The sequence below is a fragment of the Mytilus edulis genome, chromosome 3 (genome assembly GCF_963676685.1).
Source record: "Mytilus edulis chromosome 3, xbMytEdul2.2, whole genome shotgun sequence".
In the NCBI taxonomy this organism is placed as follows: Eukaryota; Metazoa; Mollusca; class Bivalvia; order Mytilida; family Mytilidae; genus Mytilus; species Mytilus edulis.
Window position 1 is genome coordinate 81864172 of NC_092346.1, and position 19326 is coordinate 81883497.

Genomic DNA, 19326 nt, shown 5'->3' on the forward strand with positions numbered 1-19326 from the left:
TACCTTTGCTGGATCAGAAGTACTAGTTTTGTCACCTTCAGATAGATTTTCAAACAATCTGTCCAATTCATTCTTCACCTAAAACAATACAAAAGTTGTCTTAAATAAAATAATAAATAAACATTGACTTTTCCCGGAATTTTGGGAAATGACATTTTACTTCAAATTGGAAATCTTTATCAACTGAACAGTCATTCTTGGGAATTCAGAGTTTGCGAAAACTTTGTTTGACCCGTCGGTCATGGGACCGACAAAGCAAGATTATTTGTCAGTCCTACAAAAAATCTGTCAATTTGATCCTAAAATAAAAATAATAACATATTTTATCCAAAAGTAACTTTATTATTATTAGTTTTATTTTTCACAGCCACGGACAAATTAATAAAGAAGGACCAGTTCTGATCTTCTGATTGTTCTTAATTAAAGTCATTTTCTCTATCCATTTCATCATCTGAATCATTTTCTCAGTATTTGTTATCTTATTCTAACATTTCAATCGCTGATTGTTTGCCATGAACAAATTTAGCAGGCCAAGTGTAGATCGGCACTTTGGTTTCCAAAGGTTTCAGTTTGTTTATAACAGGAAACCAGTACCGGAAATTAACAGCAGGTACATCTGAAGACCGATGTTAACACATATTGGAATTAGTTGCGGTACAACTAATTACCGATAAAAAAAAGGCACTGCAACAACGGTTTTGACATCAGTCATCGGGACCGGCACTAGCTTTCAGAGTACTGGTCCAAGCCTCATTTTGACCGATAGGACCGACCATTTTCGCGAACTCTGGGAATTTCTAAGTATCATTACCTCCATAAAATATTGTCATCCCATTCCAGACAGAGGATTTATTACTATAAGTTATTATATTGATTGCATAGTATTTATATCACCCCCTATAAGGCTTAACTATCACATTTTTTAAAATCTTTATATTTATTAAACTCCAATACTATTTTCAACAAGTTTGACATATTATCAGAAGACAGTCCCTATACTACCATTCTACAGCATTCTTTCATCTTACAACCAATAACAATCACACAAATCCTAAATTTACTTCATTATATTAATAACACTGTATTAAACTTTTGTTTCTGAGTTACACAGTGGTGTAATAAAATGCATCCAAAATCCAGATCAAATCAGAATCTGAATTAGTGTTAAAATAATCGAAAACAAACCAAGAGAAAAAGGGATATATAAAAACTATGGAAAATAATTTCTCTCTAAAGTAGTTATTCCCTTTCAGAAGTTTTTGGCTCATGCATACTTTTTTTTTAATAAATTTAATTTCACCCATGAAATTAAATGCTTACCTCAGCAGGTGACAAGAAAGTCCTTTTAGGAGTAAGATATCCCATACTGGAAGATGGTATTGATTCCTGGTATGTAGGAGTATAGCCTGTAAAGCCATGTAATCTTAACTTGTTCATCACCGTTTCCTGGTTCTCTTGTCTCCCCCATAACGATATATCTATTGGCATTGAATATGCATTTGTTGCTCCAAAAGGGACAACCCTGAAAAAGTTGACAGACATCTTAGAATAATTACATTCTCTCCTTTTCACCTTTTGCAATATTTTGTAACTCATATTATATTAAAGTTCATTTAGAAATAGGAAAATGCAAATCCAGTTAATTTATTTATTGATCTAGGGCATGTATGCTTTAAACTTTTCCAGATACACAGGTTTGTCTGCACTCTGAGTAACTTTCGACTTGTATACACAGCCTTTTAAGCCATCTAGATCTTTTATAGTTTTGAATATAATAAGCAACAATTGTCATAAAGGACCAGTCTACGCCAAACGCCATCGGTCCTGACCGATGATATAGACACAGGTCTGCCAAATCATATGTCAATTCCCATCCGTATGTCCGGTGTTTCCCCATCTCTAAGTCTGAATCGCCTGAATTGGTAAAAAAAAATTGTTTAAACCAAAATTTTTCATATCAACAAAGTGACATATCCCTGTTTTACTTAAATCCAATTGCTTCAGACGATTTTGTATACTCCCATCTTAAGTAACAACATGCAAATCATCGGGGTATACCCATTTCTATTTATTTACTTAGTACCAAAAGTTCAAGGTTGGACAAGTCAAACATTGTATGACCAAGTTCCTTCAAGTTGAAAATTTAAAATAAAATGTATGCAAACTATTTTATAAATGCACATTCTTGACTGTACCATAAATTGAATTTCTATATCCAAATCAAATAAATAAAATCAGTAATCCTGCAAACAAATCATCCTCACATGCAAATTTTGTGTGTTTACATTTGTTGGAAGACAGTCCAAGTCATGTGCTTTTTGGTGGGAAAATAGAAAATACAGGAAATCCCTAGATTAATAACTATTTCTGGTTGTTTTTAGCCAGCTAAGAATTCCTATCTCATACACGACTGAAATGGGAGTGTTATTAAAATTTAAATCATGCACACTATCTTAGGGAAGGAGTGAAACTGCAAATAATTGTACATACTTACTTTTACATACATTTAGGTTTTTTTGGGGTTTTTTTTTTAGGGGGGGGCAGGTTTGTGGGATTTAATATTGTCATTTTATACTAATCGTGACAATATTATAAAATACACACACCCCATAAAATGTTCTTGCCTGAACCTTTGGCTCAAAATTACTTTGCAATTAGTAATGTCTGTCTTCGAGATTCAGTTGGTTTTTTTTGTCAGTTAACTAAAATTAAATCTAAATTTGTCATGTCTCTATCAGAAGTATGTTCATGGGGGTATCCATAGTAAGCCCTTGAAATGTAACATGAATAAAAGACAATTTTTACCATTTATATCATTAGAATTTGACAGAGTACATTCAAAACATACACATTACAATAAGCTTTATTAATTGATTTTTTTTTCTCGGACAGACAAAACCTACAACACTAGATATAGGAAGATGTGGTGTGAGTGCCAATGAGACAACTCTCCATCCAAATAACAATTTAAAAATTAAACCATTATAGGTTAAAGTACGGCCTTCAACACGGAGCCTTGGCTCACACCGAACAACAAGCTATAAAGGGCCCCAAAATTACTAGTGTAAAACCATTCAAACGGGAAAAACCAACGGTCTAATCTATATAAACAAAACGAGAAACGAGAAACACGTATATATTACATAAACAAACGACAACTACTGTACATCAGATTCCTGACTTAGGACAGGTGCAAACATTTGCAGCGGGATTAAACGTTTTAATGGGCCCAAACCTTCTCCCTTTTTCTGAAACAATAGCATAACATCACAACATATAAAAACATACGATAAAATATCAATTGGCAGACTTAACTCAATCAAAAAACGTATGATTACACTGTCTGACCTAATGTCAGACACAAACCAAAAGAGTTTTGCACAGACTGAAGGACAATAGGTAAATAATATGAAAATTCTTGCACTTGTCATTTTTCTCAATTTCTTGCAGTTTTCAAAATAACATTTAGCTCTGAGTTCTATTTTGAGCCACTGGCACATTTTTTTAACTAGATACCCTGAGGATGATTGTGGCCAAGTTTGGTCAAGTTTGGCCTAGTAGTTTCTGATAATTATTTTATAAAAGTTAATGGACGACAAAGGACACCAAGTGATGAGAAAATTTCACTTAGCCCTTTGGTCCCTGTGAGCTAAAAATAGTCATGCAATGGCAATAACTATTGAAAGAAGTTGTCCTTGTTACGTTTAATTTAGCAAGAAAAGACCTAAAAATTTTGTACAAAACAGATCCTCTCTAATCTATAAGAGCTTTAAAGATACAAGGCAATTTCTTGCATATACATTTGATACACTAGAATAATTGTGACAAAGTTTTGGCTAGTAGTTTTTAAGGATAAGATTTGTGTAAAAGTTTGTCAACAGAGGAGATGTTAAGGCAATAACTCGCACTCCCACTAGTGCCCTTAGGGTCATTTGCACATATATTAATTCAGCTTAACTCCATACCCTTCAGGTCTTGCCAGATTCCTATCAATAATATCTGCCAGTGGTTTAGCCAGTTCTCTTTTGATATGGCCAACTTGTATACTGTCAACGTTGGTTACTTTTATGGCATTACGGTCATACTTATTTTGTTGCTCTCTCTCCAAAGCCACCATCTCGTTGTTATTTACCTATGAAAACATAATACTCAAAATTCTAAATTTTATTGCAGTCCCATATTTCATTTATAGCATAAGAGAATAGATCTTTTTCATTTAAAAAGCCAAAACAATATAAAGTTATACAATGACTGAGTCAATAATCATGATAAACATTAATGTCACAATTTCACTTGTAAAGAACCTTAGTGAGCAACTCACAATACCCCAGGATTAAATTTGCTTTAAATAATGAAAGATCTATGTCAGTTTGAATTATCAAGAGAAAAGTCCACCTAAAGCAAGTCATCACCCTCTGTAGGGCATCAATAATCTATATGTAGATATGGACATGCCCCCCCCTCCAAAAAAAAAATCAAAATCCTGTGGCAATGCACACCTCCATTATGTGTTTGAACATTCTATAAAATATTAGAGCTGTATTAATAACAGTATTGCCAAAACTGTAGGAGGAAGTAGCCGTACAAACCATGATCTCCTTATGCAGCTTGTACCAAAAAGATGACCAAGTCCAAATACCTGTGGTTTTCAGAATATTTAAAAGAAATCAAAATGCTGTGGACATGCACACCTCCATTATGTGTATGATTTTCCTACAAAATATTAAAGCTGTACATCCAAAACTGATGGGGAAGAATTCAAGATAGCTGGACATAATCTATTTATGCAACTAGTACCAAAAAACCCCAATGACATGTCATTTTCCAAATATTTAAAAACTAGAGACTCTAAAGAGCCTGTGTCGCTCACCTTCATCTATGTGAATATTAAACAAAGGACACAGATGGATTCGTGACAAAATTGTGTTTTGGTGATGGTGATTTGTTTGTACATCTAACTTTACTTAACAGTCTTGCTGCTTACAATTATCTCTATCTATTATGAACTTGGCCCAGTAGTTTCAGTGGAAAATGTTAATAAAAATTTGACTATAAAGGACAATAACTCCTTAAGGGGTCAATTGACCATTTCGATCATGTTGACTCATTTGTATATCTTACTTTGCTGAACATTATTGCTGTATACAGTTTATCTTTATCTATATTAATAATATTCAAGATAATAACCAACTAGAGGCTCTCGAGAGCCTGTATCGCTCACCTGATTCTACTTGGGTTTTTGAAATCATATAAAAAAATATAAAATTTGGCTAAAAGTGACAACACAACCTCATTTATAAGGAAAGGAACATGTTTAATTTCATTCAAAAGTCCCCCACTGGCGGCCATCTTGGATGACGGATCGGCTACAAAGTAACAACACTTGGTCAGCTCCTCATAAGGAACATTCATGCCATGTTTGGTTTTATTCCATTCAGTGGTTCTCTAAAAGAAGTCATTTGTATGCATTTCCCATCTAGGGTCCTATGTTAAACTAAGTCCCCTGCTGGCGGCCATCTTGGATGATGGATCGGCTACAAAGTAACAACACTTGGTCAGCACCTCATAAGGAACATTCATGCTATGTTTGGTTTTATTCCATTCAGTGGTTCTCTAAAAGAAGTCATTTGTATGCATTTCCCATAGAGTCCTATGTTAAACTAAGTCCCCCGCTGGCGGCAATCTTGGATAATGGATCGGCTACAAAGTAACAACACTTGGTCAGCACCACATTAGGAACATTCATGCCATGTTTGATTTCATTCCATTCAGTGGTTCTCTAAAAGAAGTCATTTGTATGCATTTCCCATAGGGTCCTATGTTAAACTAAGTCCCACGCTGGCGGCCATCTTGGATGATGGATCAGCTACAAAGTAACAACACTTGGTCAGCACCACATAAGGAACTTTCATGCCATGTTTGGTTTCATTCCATTCAGTGGTTCACTAGAAAAAGTGATTTGTATGCATTTCCAATAGGGTCCTATCTTAAACTAAGTCCCCCGCTGGCGGCCTTCTTGGATAATGGATCAGCTACAAAGTAACAACACTTGGTCAGCACTCCATAAGGAACATTCATGCTATGTTTGGTTTCATTCCATTGAGTGGTTCTCTAGAAGAAGTCATTTGTATGCATTTCCCATAGGGTCCTATGTTAAACTAAGTCCCCCGCTGGCGGCCATCTTGGATGATGGATCGGCTACAAAGTAACAACACTTGGTCAGCATCCCATAAGGAACATTCATGCTATGTTTGGTTTTATACCATTCAGTGGTTCTCTAAAAGAAGTCATTTGTATGCATTTCCAATAGGGTCCTATGTTAAACTAAGTCCCCGGCTGGCGGCCATCTTGGATGATGGATCGGCTACAAAGAAACAACACTTGGTCAGCACCTCATAAGGAACATTCATGCCATGTTTGGTTTCATTCCATTCAGTGGTTCTCTAAAAGAAGTCATTTGTATGCATTTCCCATAGGGTCCTATGTTAAACTAAGTCCCCGGCTGGCGGCCATCTTGGATGATGGATCGGCTACAAAGTAACAACACTTGGTCAGCACCTCATAAGGAACATTCATGCCATGTTTGGTTTCATTCCATTCAGTGGTTCTCTAAAAGAAGTCATTTGTATGCATTTCCCATAGGGTCCTATGTTAAACTAAGTCCCCTGCTGGCGGCCATCTTGGATGATGGATCGGCTACAAAGTAACAACACTTGGTCAGCACCCCATAAGGAACATTCATGCTATGTTTGGTTTTATTCCATTCAGTGGTTCTCTAAAAGAAGTCATTTGTATGCATTTCCCATAGGGTCCTATGTTAAACTAAGTCCCCTGCTGGCGGCCATCTTTGAAGATGGATCGGCTACAAAATAACAACACTTGGTCAGCACCACATAAGGAACATTCATGCCATGTTTGGTTTCATTCCATTCAGTGGTTCACTAGAAGAAGTCATTTGTATGCATTTCCAATAGGGTCCTATGTTAAACTAAGTCCCCGCTGGTGGCCATCTTGGATAATGGATCGGCTACAAAGTAACAACACTTGGTCAGCACTCCATAAGAAACATTCATGCTATGTTTGGTTTCATTCCATTTAGTGGTTCTCTAGAAGAAGTCATTTGTATGCATTTCCCATAGGGTCCTATGTTAAACTAAGTCCCCCGCTGGCGGCCATCTTGGATGATGGATCGGCTACAAAGTAACAACACTTGGTCAGCACCCCATAAAAATAATTCATGCTATGTTTGGTTTTATTCCATTCAGTGGTTCTCTAAAAGAAGTCATTTGTATGCATTTCCCATAGGGTCCTATGTTAACTAAGTCCCCGGCTGGCGGCCATCTTGGATGATGGATCGGCAACAAAGTAACAACACTTGGTCAGCACCTCATAAGGAACATTCATGCCATGTTTGGTTTCATTCCATTCAATGGTTCTCTAAAAGAAGTCATTTGTATGCATTTCCCATAGCATCCTATGTTAAACTAAGTCCCCCGCTGGCGGCCATCTTGGATGATGGATCGGCTACAAAGAAACAAAACTTGGTCAGCACCTCATAAGGAACATTCATGCCATGTTTGGTTCCATTCCATTCAGTGGTTCTCTAGAAGAAGTTCAAAATGTAAATTGTTAACGACGACGACAACGGACGACGCTGGACGACGATGACGACGGACGCCAAGTGGTGAGAAAAGCTCACTTGACCCTGCGGGCCAGGTGAGCTAAAAACGGCAAAATTTCCTTAAAATAACCAATTCAGGCGCAGCAACCCAACAACGGGTTGTCCGATTCGTCTGAAAATTTCAGGGCAGATATATCTTGACCCTGATTAACAGTTTTACCCCTGTCAGATTTGCTCTAAATGCTTTTGTTTTTGAGTTATAAGCCAAAAACTGTATTTTACCCCTATGTTCTATTTTTAGCCATGGCGGCCATCTTGGTTGGTTGGCCAAGTTACCGGACACATTTTTTTAAACTAGATACCCCAATGATGATTGTGGCCAAGTTTGGATTAATGTGGCCCAGTTGTTTCAGAGGAGAAGGTTTTTGTAAAAGATTACTAAGATTTACAAACTAGAGGCTCTAAAGAGCCTGTGTCGCTCACCTTAATATTAAACAAAAGAAGCAGATGGATTCATGATAAAATTGTGTTTTGGTGATGGTGATGTGTTTGTACATCTTACATTTGTACTTTACTGAACATTCTTGCTGCTTACAATTATCTCTATCTATAATGAACTTGGCCCAGTAGTTTCAGTTGAACATGTTAGTAAAAATTTACAAATTTTATGAAAATTGTAAAAAATTGACTATAAAGGACAATAACTCCTTAGGGGGTCAATTGACCATTTCGGTCATGTTGACTTATTTGTAAATCTTACTTTGCTGAACATTATTGCTGCTTACAGTTTATCTCTATCTATAATAATATTCAAGATAATTACCAAAAACAGCAAAATTTCTTTAAAATTACCAATTCAGGTGCAGCAATCCAACAACAGGTTGTCCGATTCATTTGAAAATTACAGGGCTGATAGATCTTGACCTGATAAACAATTTTACCCCATGTCAAATTTCCTCTTAATGCTTTGGTTTTTGAGTTATAAGCCAAAAACTGCATTTTACCCCTATGTTCTATTTTTAGCCATGGCGGCTATCTTGGTTGGATGGCAGGGTCACGCCACACATTTTTAAACTTGATACCCCAAAGATGATTGTGGCTAAGTTTGGATTAATTTGGCCCAGTAGTTTCAGAGGAGAAGATTTGTGTAAAGGATTACTAAGATTTACGAACTAGAGGCTGTAAAGAGCCTGTGTGGCTCACCTTGGTCAACAAAGGACACAGATGGATTCATGACAAAATTGTGTTTTGGTAATGGTGATGTGTTTTTAGATTTTACTTTACTTAACATTTTTGCTGCTTACAATTATCTCTATCTATAATGAACTTGGCTCAGTAGTTTCAGTGGAAAATGTTTGTGAAAATCTACAAATTTTATGAAAATTGTTAAAAATTGACTATGAAGGGCAATAACTCCATAGGGGTCAATTGACCAGTCTGGTCGTGTTGACTTATTTTTAGGTCTTACTTTGCTGAACATTATTGCTGTTTACAGTTTATCTCAATCTATTATAGTATTCAAGGTAATAACCAAAAACAGCAAAATTTCCTTAAAACTACCAATTCAGGGGCAGCAACCTAACAACAGGTTGTCTGATTCATCTGAAAATTTCAGGGCTGATAGATCTTGACCTGATAAACAATTTTACCCTTTGTCAGATTTGCTCTAAATGCTTTGGTTTTTGAGTTATAAGCCAAAAACTGCATTTTACCCCTATGTTCTATTTTTAGCCATGGTGGCCATCTTGGTTGGTTGGGAGAGTTACCGGACACATTTTTAAAACTAGATACCCCAATGGGTGCAATCAACAGTTTTTTTCTATGACATCATATTTTGAGGGACCATGTATAAGTGACCCTTAGTGGTGGACTGATTAATAAAGATACTTATATATAAAACTAGATATCACTGGAATCAGAATGTTCTGTAGTTTATAATGGAATAAAAAAAAAGTGTACTTTTAATAGTATAAAAAAGTTTTATCCAGAGAAACTGGGAAAAACATTGCCTAATTTAAGCTTAAATCAAAGCGCTGTAAGCGCTGAAGGCAGTTAACCAAAAACCAAAGCAACCGTAATTATGAAAACTGTGGCAATGTTGCCTCAACATTAAACATTCATATATAGTCTGAGATTACTCTGACGTCCAACGGCTGTTTTGCCAGACAAGCTGGGGCTGTGGGACGACAGAGCTCGTCCCATATCAAAAGCCGAAATCGATGGGTCACTGTGAAAACTGTTAAAATATGGAAAAATAAAGGTTCACAGGTAGGTGAAACTTACATAAATGAAGAGATAAATGAAAAATGAATAGATTGATGCCTGATTTATATAATTCCAAGGCCGTCAGTCGGCATCAATAGCGACGAAGCAGCGCATCTATTTTGGGTGGGCAAATATCCACTTTTTGATATGGGACGAGCTCTGACGTCCCACGGCCCCAGCTTGTCTGGCAAAACAGCCGTTGGACGTCAGAGTAATCTCGGACTAATTCATATATAGTACATTCATGTTTATCTAATGATTTATCTATTAAGGCAAATAATTTATATGTTATCAAGGTTTCAAAAGCAATGCATATATCAATGTATATTTTTTTATGGTGAGTCTGCAGTGTTACAAGTTCCCAATGATTGCAGTTGTTCTACTTGGTAGTTAACCTTGATGGACTGCTAGAAGTTCAATTTGACTTAGTATGAACATGTAATAGTATGAATGGACTGGTTTCCCTGGAAAGAAAACTGAGTTTGTGTTCTATAGCCGTGACAAAAGTTATGAGACACGAATCTGACAAATGTTCACTACAACAGGGATCAAAGGTGAGGTCTGACTGACCTGCCCATAGTAAATGTAAATGATTTGTTATTTTGTCCCATACATATGAATATATATAATTTAGGGGTGGGGATCTCAACGGTTTTCAAGTTCTCAAACAGGTAGGGGTAGGCAGAGGATTTAGGGGGGCAGCCCCCCAACCCCCCCTTTTGGGGAAAAAATTGGTTGCTTATATAGGGAATCACTGAAGCGTGACTGGAGCGGGCCCCACTTAGGTCGGTCAGTGGGCCCCACTTATGAAAATTTATGGATCCGCCACTGGGGGTAGGGTGACCCCAGGGACTCCCCCTATCTTTCATTTGAATTGTTATATTGTCCCATACATGAATATATATGGTTAAGGGGTGGGTTTCAAATTCTCAAACAGAAGGGGGTGGGGTGACCCAAGGGACTCCCCCTATCTTTCATTTGAATTGTTATATTGTCCCATACATGAATATATATGGTTAAGGGGTGGGTTTCAAATTCTCAAACAGAAGGGGGTGGGGTGACCCAAGGGACTCCCCTATATTTCATCTGATTTGATATATTGTCCAATACATGAATATATATGGTTTAGGAGTGGGGATCTCGACCATTTTTAAATTCTTAAACAGGAGGGGTGGGGTGACCCCCAGCAACTCTTCCTATATTTCATTTGATTTTTCATATTGTCACAAACATGAATATATATGGTTAAGGGGTGTGGATCTCGACCGTTTCCAAGTTTGTATAAAGCTAGCGGATGAACAAAATGAACAAGGCTGTCGTGACTAATAATGATAAAAATAAGTTTTTAGCTCGTTTAATTGGAGACTTTGGTGAACATGGTGAAAAGGTTTGCCAAGTAATTTCTTATTTTCTTTCGATTGGAAGGTGACTACGTCGGGCGTAGTTAGAAACCAACTATCCATTCGAAATTCCGCTTGCAAAAGTGGAAGGTCGCGGACCTCGGACCACCGCTAATTTGCACCCTGCCTCCAAATTGAAAAGCTACGAAAATTTCTTTTTCTTTAATTTGAAATTGCCGCCAACAGCATGAACAGTTGAACTTATTATATAATAGATTACTGACGTAGTTGTACTACGTATTGATGACAAACAATATTCCTACGACTTTTGTCATTTGGGAAATCTAAACAACTTGTCTTAAGAGATTTTCGGCGATTAAATATTTCATACAATTGTTCTTTGACACCTTAGCTAAAAGCACAAGTCATAATGAACTACACAAGGATTCTTAATAAGCACTACTTCCTATGTGTAACTTTAAAACTTTTGGATAAATCGACGATCATTTAAGGTTTTTCTGGTCATATTTTTTGTAATCCAGAATAAAAAGTATTAAAAAAGTGTTCAATTAGTTATATATAACATAGTAGCGAGCTAGATAATAACAATGGCAAGTATTTCAGCATTTATTGGGTAGAACACAAATCTAGGGTGCTCGCATAATGCAGCTTAACTGCATAAAAACCTGAAATCAGGTCATGTGCACACCCCTGAAGACATGACACCTGCACATTTTTCATAATCAAAGTTGTATGAATTTCATAGATTTTTACCTGGTCTCTCAAAAAATTCATGCTTCAGGGTACGTTCGCCTGCTCCGAAAAGAGCTACAGTGGCTGCACATATGTTTTCAATTTTCACTGCCAAAAAAAGACTGTTTACAGGGTTGTTTCCCCTCAAAACATGTATATTTAATCTAATTTTTTAAATTATTTTAATCATTCAACCTGCTTTAGTTGAAGTTAATTAACATATCTTTACAACCAAATACAAAAAACATGATACTTTTTCACAAATTATGTTGATAAAAAGGGACTTCCCTCCATGTCTATTTTTAGTTGGGGAATAACCCCTAGTTTTTTATACGAAACTGTTTATAGCACCCTTAAGCAAAACCTTGTATGTGATATATAAAAAATTCTCAGCTTTTCTGAATCTGTACACTATACCGATTAAAATGATGTCTTACTTTAAGGATTGTGACCACGAATAGTGAAACTACAGCTCTTTTTTTATGTCGCGCAGTAGTGGCATATTGCCCAGTGGCAAACAGTTTAACTGGCAAATTCCAAACATTTTCTGTATCACATTTTCATCAGTTTTACAAAGAAAATAAATCATAAAATAAGGTTTCTTTTGAATAAATAGAATAAAAACTATGAAATAGGCATGAATAAAGTTACTTTAAATAGATTTTGTCCCTAGTACTATATGAACTAAGTTATAGCTGAGTTTTTCTTAGGAATGGCATGTGTACCTTTTTGACTATAAAAAGTACCAAATATATACTATAATGAATGAAAATTTATGTTACACTGATCAGGAGTAAAGATCAAAGTAGAAAAAATCTACACTTTTCATATGCAACTTTTGGTTCCAAATATATGAGAGATTGAATGAAAATATCATGACGTCGCAAAAAATTAAAAAACTTCAATATTCGCACAGAGTCTGGTTTTCTTATATCTGGTTGCTATGTACAAATCTGTAATATTTGCATTAAATATACCAAACTGATGCTTTAAAATTAATGTATACATGCCGTACAATATTTTTCAGAATTATTTTACTCCATTCGCTAACACATTTCTATGCTAAAACATCACTATATTTTATATTTGTCCCTTAAGGGTGCAATCAACAGTTTTTTTCTATGACGTCATATTTTGAGAGACCATGTATAAGTGACCCTTAGTGGTGGACTGATTAATAAAGATACTTATATAAAACTATATATCACTGGAATCAGAATGTTCTGTAGTTTATAATGGAATAAAAAACTAGAGGCTCTAAAGAGCCTGTGTCGCTCACCTTGGTGTCTGTGAATATTAAACATAGCAAAAGATGGATTCATGACAAAATTGTGTTATGGTGATGGTGATGTGTTTGTAGATCTTACTTTACTAAACATTCTTGCTGCTTACAATTATCTCTATCTAAAATAAACTTGGCCCAGTAGTTTCAGTGGAAAATGTTAGTGAAAATAAACAAATTTTATGAAAATTGTTAAAAATTGACTATAAAGGGCAATAACTCCTTAGGGGGTCAATTGACTATTTCATTCATGTTGACTTATTTGTAAATATTACTTTGTTGAACATTATTGTTGTTTACAGTTTATCTTTATCTATAATAATGTTCAAGATAATAACCAAAAACAGTAAAATGTCCTTAAAATTACCCATTTAGGGGCAGCAACCCAACAACAGGTTGTCCGATTCATCTGAAAATTACAAGGTAGATAGAAATTGACCTGATGAACAATTTTACCCCATGACAGATTTGCTCTAAATGCTTTGCTTTTTGAGTTATAAGCCAAAAACTGCATTTTACCCCTATGTTCTATTTTTAGCCGTGGCGGCCATCTTGGTTGGATGGCTGGGTCACCGGACACATTTTTTAAACAAGATACCCCAAAAATGATTGTGGCCAAGTATGGATATATTTGGCCCAGCAGTTTCAGAGGAGAAGATTTTTGTAAAAGATTACTAAGATTTACGAAAAATGGTTAAAAATTGACTATAAAGGGCTATTACTCCTAAAGGGGTCATCTGACCATTTCGGTCATGTTGAATTATTTGTAAATCGTACTTTGCTGAACATTATTGCTGTTTACAGTTTATCTCTATCTATAATAATATTCAAGATAATAACCAAAAACAGTAAAATTTCCTTAAAATTACCAATTTAGGGGCAACAACCCAACAACGGGTTGTCCGATTCATCTGAAAATTTCAGGGCAGATAGATCTTGACCTGATTAACATTTTACCTTTTTTGTCAGATTTCTTCTAAATGCTTTGGTTTTTGAGTTATAAGCCAAAAACTGCATTTTACCCCTATGTTCTATTTTTAGCCATGGCGGCCATCTTGGTTGGTTGGACGGGTCGCTGGACACATTTTTTAAACTAGATACCCCAATGATGATTGTGGCCAAGTTTGGTTTAATTTTGCTCAGTAGCTTCGGAGGAGAAGAGTTTTGTAAAAGTTAACGACGCCGGACGCCGGACGCAAAGTGATGGGAAAAGCTCACTTGGCCCTTTGGGCCAGGTGAGCTAAAAAGAAAAAGAAAAAAAAAGAAGCTTAATCCTGTTGCCATGCGCCCTTCATTATGCGTATGAACATCTTTCAAAATATTAAAGTTGTACCTCTAAAACTGTAGAAGAAAGCCTGACAAACATTTTGTCACAGAAGCATAAAAATAATTAATTTTCAAGTTAATTGGACTTCAACTTCATCAAAAACTACCTTGACCAAAAACTTTAACCTGAAGTAGGACGAACAAACGTACGGATGAACTGACAGACAAATGAAAAGACAGACAGACAGACGAACGGATGAACATACCAGAAAACATAATGCCCCTCTACTATTCAGTCAGAGCTCAGACATAAACAAGTCGATTTTTGTTTTTGACTTAAATAAGTCAAAACATGTATTTATTATAAAAATGTAGTTTCAATTTTAGACTTATCTAAGTCAGAAAATGACAGACTTGTTTGGGTCTATTTATGTTGGTGAAAAAACTTAATGTTACTTTGTGGCCAAACTACACCACCTATGACAGCAAAAACCTGTATGAGAGTTCACAAGGACTTGAGCTATCTATATTTAATTATCTAAGTGGACATCCTTACTAAACACAGATGTTTTACCTCATTAAGTGTGATTCCAGGTGGTTGCATTGTAAGGTTAATTAACATTATCTCCGATTTTTTAGACTCTCATTCATATTTTTCTATAGAAGACAAAGTATTGGCTTTCAATGTTGTCATTATTTGATTTAGATGCATGACCTCCTTATAAATATGCGTGGGTCTTGAAGTTAACCAATTTTGATCACTCATCGACTTGTAGGAGTCAATATTTGCAACTTTTTGATTCTGGTCAATTATTTCTTGTTTAACAATATTGGACTTATTCAAGTCGTATTTTGTCTTACATTAAAGGGAGACAAATCCTAAAACTTACAAATTTAGACCTCTATGAGTCAAAAGCAGATTCAGACTTATTTATGTCTGAGCTCTGACTGCTATTGTAGGTGGGGCATAAAAATTTAAAGAGAACTTTCTTCCATCAATTATGTTGTGTTCAAGTTATAGGAGAATGAGTTATCGTACTCAGTGCTGATGGACAGTTTCAAGCAGTTACTTCCTTTTCAACAAATTATTGGTATAAAATTTTTCCCCTCTTTTCTATTTTGGTATTGTTGAACACTTTTAACAGTACATTCAATTTATTAACTATGTTCAGTATCGTTTTTCATAAAAATTCCAAACCCTTGTTAGAAAGATCATCAACTATTATCTAGAAGTTTTATATTTACGCTTGAATCTGTGACAATTTTACAACAGATGTTCTTCTTCATTGTGCTTAATTTCAGACAAACTTTATGTATATATGTGATAACTTACGGAACCACGGTAATATTGTATTCCTACAATATTGCCACGTATACTACCAAGGAGAACTTCTGAATCCAGTTCGTCATAACCCATTTCATCAAGGTCAATTACAGGACTTGAACTTGAACTCCCTGCTCCTCCATAACTCATAAATCCTTCACAACTCCTAATATCACCATAGTTCATATAACTTGAACCGCCCATTCGAAATGATGCTCCAGATTCCATCCATCTCTTTTTTTGTTTTGGCTTCTTTTTCTTTGCCTGACATGATAAAAAATTAATATGATGCGATTGGTTCTAAAATTACAATGCAAAACGAACAAAAAAATTAAGCAAACAGTTTAGTTTATATTGAGCAATATTAATGAATTTTAGTACTTAATTAGTCAGTAACTGAAGGATAAATTACACAAAGAGTTCGGACTATTGGTTCTGTAACAGGTATTTTTTTTTTAATGTTTTTCAGTCTTTATATTTTGTTTTTACAACCAGTTTGAGTGGAATTATCAGTTAACATGGTTGTAACTTGATCACGCTAAAAGTGTACTAAATACAACCCTATTTGAAGTTAACATACTTTTCTAGTATTTGAAAATGTTGCCCTTGAGTACTGTGATCCTCCAGTGCTTGCTTTGCAGGTCTGTTTTGTTCTAGCCATATTTTACTCTACAAAAGAAGAATGGTAAGTAAAAAAATACCAGCATTTTGAGAATATTGGGGGAAAAAATCAAAATCCTGGGCATACACACTATAATGTAAAGAAACATCCTATCAAATCTGTAGCTCAAAAAACTGTACGAGGAAAAAGCTGTACATATCATGTTACTATATCAGGACGGACAGAGGTGAATTTATATACCCCTAAATATTTTGTCACAGGCACATAAAAAATATTTAAGGCATGTATCTAATTAAACATTATACTATAGCATATGGATGTACCTCTCCTTTCATTAGCAGTTGAACCAGAAAGTTAACCTTTAAAACATCAACAAGAGGCTCTCAAGAGCCTGAATCGCTCACCTGAATTTTTTTGGTTTAATCTCTCATCAATGATTATTTTGTTTTTTCAATTTATTTAAATGTTCTTTGAATCGTCCTATTTTCTTCAAAAGCAAAAAAAAATCATTTTCTCCTATGTTCTATTTTAGCCATAGGAGCTATGTTTCTTGACATACAAGGAAATGAAATATAAAATTTATACTAGATACTCTGAAACTCTGAAACTCATTTAGCCTAAGTTTGGCTGAAATTGATACAGCAGTTTCATAAGAGAAGATTTTTTAAAGTAAGTCAATATGATGAACAAATTGTGAAAAAAGTCTTTAAAGGGCAATAACTCCTAAAGAGGTCAATTGACAATTTTGGTCAAATTGACTTATTTGTAGATCTTACTTTGCTGATCATATTTGCTGTTTACAGTTTATCTTTATCTATAATAATATTCAAGATAATGACCAAAAACTGCAAAATTTCCTTAAAATTACCAATTAAGTGGCAGCAACCCAACAATTGGATGTTTGATTCATCTGAAAATTTCAGGGCTGATAGATATTGACCTAATGAACATTTTTACTCCATGTCAGATTTGCTCTTAATGCTTTCGTTTTTGAGATATAAGCCAAAAACTGCATTTGACCCCTATGTTCTATTTTAAGTAACGGCGGCCATGTTTTTTGACGGATCAAAAATCAAAGCACACACTTTGTGCAGTATAATCTAAGGAACAACCATGCTAAGTTTTAACCAAATCCATTCAGTAGTTTCAGAGGAGAAGATTTTTTAAAGTTAGCAAATATGATGAACAAATTGTGAAAAATTGTCATTAAAGGACAATAACCCCTTAAGGGGTCAATTGACAATTTTGGTCATATTAACTTATTTGTAGATCTTACTTTGCTGATCTTTTTTGCTGTTTACAGTTTATCTTTATCTATAATAATATTCAAGATAATGACCAAAAACTGCAAAATTTCCTTAAAATTACCAATTAAGTGGCAGCAACCCAACAATGGTTTGTTTGATTCATCTGAAAATTTCAGGGCTGATAGATATTGACCTAATGAACATTTTTACTCCATGTCAGATTTGCTCTTAATGCTTTCGTTTTTAAGATATAAGCCAAAAACTGCATTTGACCCCTATGTTCTATTTTAAGTAACGGCGGCCATGTTTTTTGACGGATCAAAAATCAAAGCACAAACTTTGTGCAGGATAATCTAAGGAACAACCATGCTAAGTTTTAACCAAATCCATTCAGTAGTTTCAGAGGAGAAGATTTTTTAAAGTTAGCAAATATGATGAACAAATTGTGAAAAATTGTCATTAAAGGACAATAACCCCTTAAGGGGTCAATTGACAATTTTGGTCATATTAACTTATTTGTAGATCTTACTTTGCTGATCTTTTTTGCTGTTTACAGTTTATCTTTATCTATAATAATATTCAAGATAATGACCAAAAACTGCAAAATTTCCTTAAAATTACCAATTAAGTGGCAGCAACCCAACAATGGTTTGTTTGATTCATCTGAAAATTTCAGGGCTGATAGATCTTGACCTAATGAACATTTTTACCCCATGTCAGATTTGCTCTAAATGCTTTCGTTTTTGAGATATAAGCCAAAAACTGCATTTGACCCCTATGTTCTATTTTAAGTAACGGCGGCCATGTTTTTTGACGGATCAAAAATCGAAGCGCACATTTTGTGCAGGATATACTAAGGAACAATCATGTTAAGTTTCATTCAAATCCATTCAGTAGTTTCAGAGGAGAAGATGTTTGAAAAATTGTTAACGACGACGACGACGACGTCGACGACGACGACGTCGACGACGACGACGACGGACGCCAAGTGATGAGAAAAGCTCACATGGCCTTTTAGGCCAGGTGAGCTAATAAATACCAAGCAATAATAAATACACATACACTCATCTGAATAGCTCATCATTAAAATAGTTCTCAAAAACTGACAAACAAAAAGTACACTGAAACATCTTTCCTGTTTTACTGATTATAATTGAAATTTGAGTTCTAAATTTAAAAAGTTTTCAAAATGAGATTTGACTTTAGGCATCACAAAATGTACTGTGAACATCAAAATGAGGTCACAGTCAGAAAAACCCTGCCAGTCCAACAATGGCATCATGTCCACCTTACAATCATTCTATCTATAGTTACACTAAATTACTTGAACTATTCAGTATTCTGCTCAAGGTGGATTTCATGCACCTGTTTTCATCATTAAGCATGAAAATTGAGTAACTTAATAACTAATATTTTTATGCAAATATTTCAAGTAGTCAACATTACCACTCTGCTTGTAGATACTAGAGCAAAAGCCAATAGCTGTCATGTCTATTGAGAAAAAAAAATGTCTGTATGATGGATTCAATTTCTTGTATTGTCTGGTTTGAAAGATACAAGTATACCTGATGAGACCTGATAAAACTACAGAATTGCTTATTGGTAC

The 19326-nt window shown here is 35.1% G+C and overlaps 1 protein-coding gene across 3 annotated transcripts in view; it reads right to left on the reverse strand.

Moving 5' to 3' along the window:
• LOC139517598 (helicase-like transcription factor) overlaps positions 1-19326 on the reverse strand; it is a 70451-nt gene that overhangs the window by 37515 nt on the left and 13610 nt on the right. For all 3 annotated transcript variants that reach the window (XM_071308822.1, XM_071308825.1, XM_071308824.1), the window contains exons 2-6: positions 16432-16520; positions 15861-16115; positions 3966-4132; positions 1321-1522; positions 4-78 (exon numbers count right to left, since the gene is read on the reverse strand). In XM_071308822.1, coding sequence (XP_071164923.1) covers positions 4-78; positions 1321-1522; positions 3966-4132; positions 15861-16115; positions 16432-16512 — 780 coding nt within the window. In that variant the 5' untranslated portion in view covers positions 16513-16520. The remainder of the gene's footprint in view (positions 1-3; positions 79-1320; positions 1523-3965; positions 4133-15860; positions 16116-16431; positions 16521-19326) is intronic.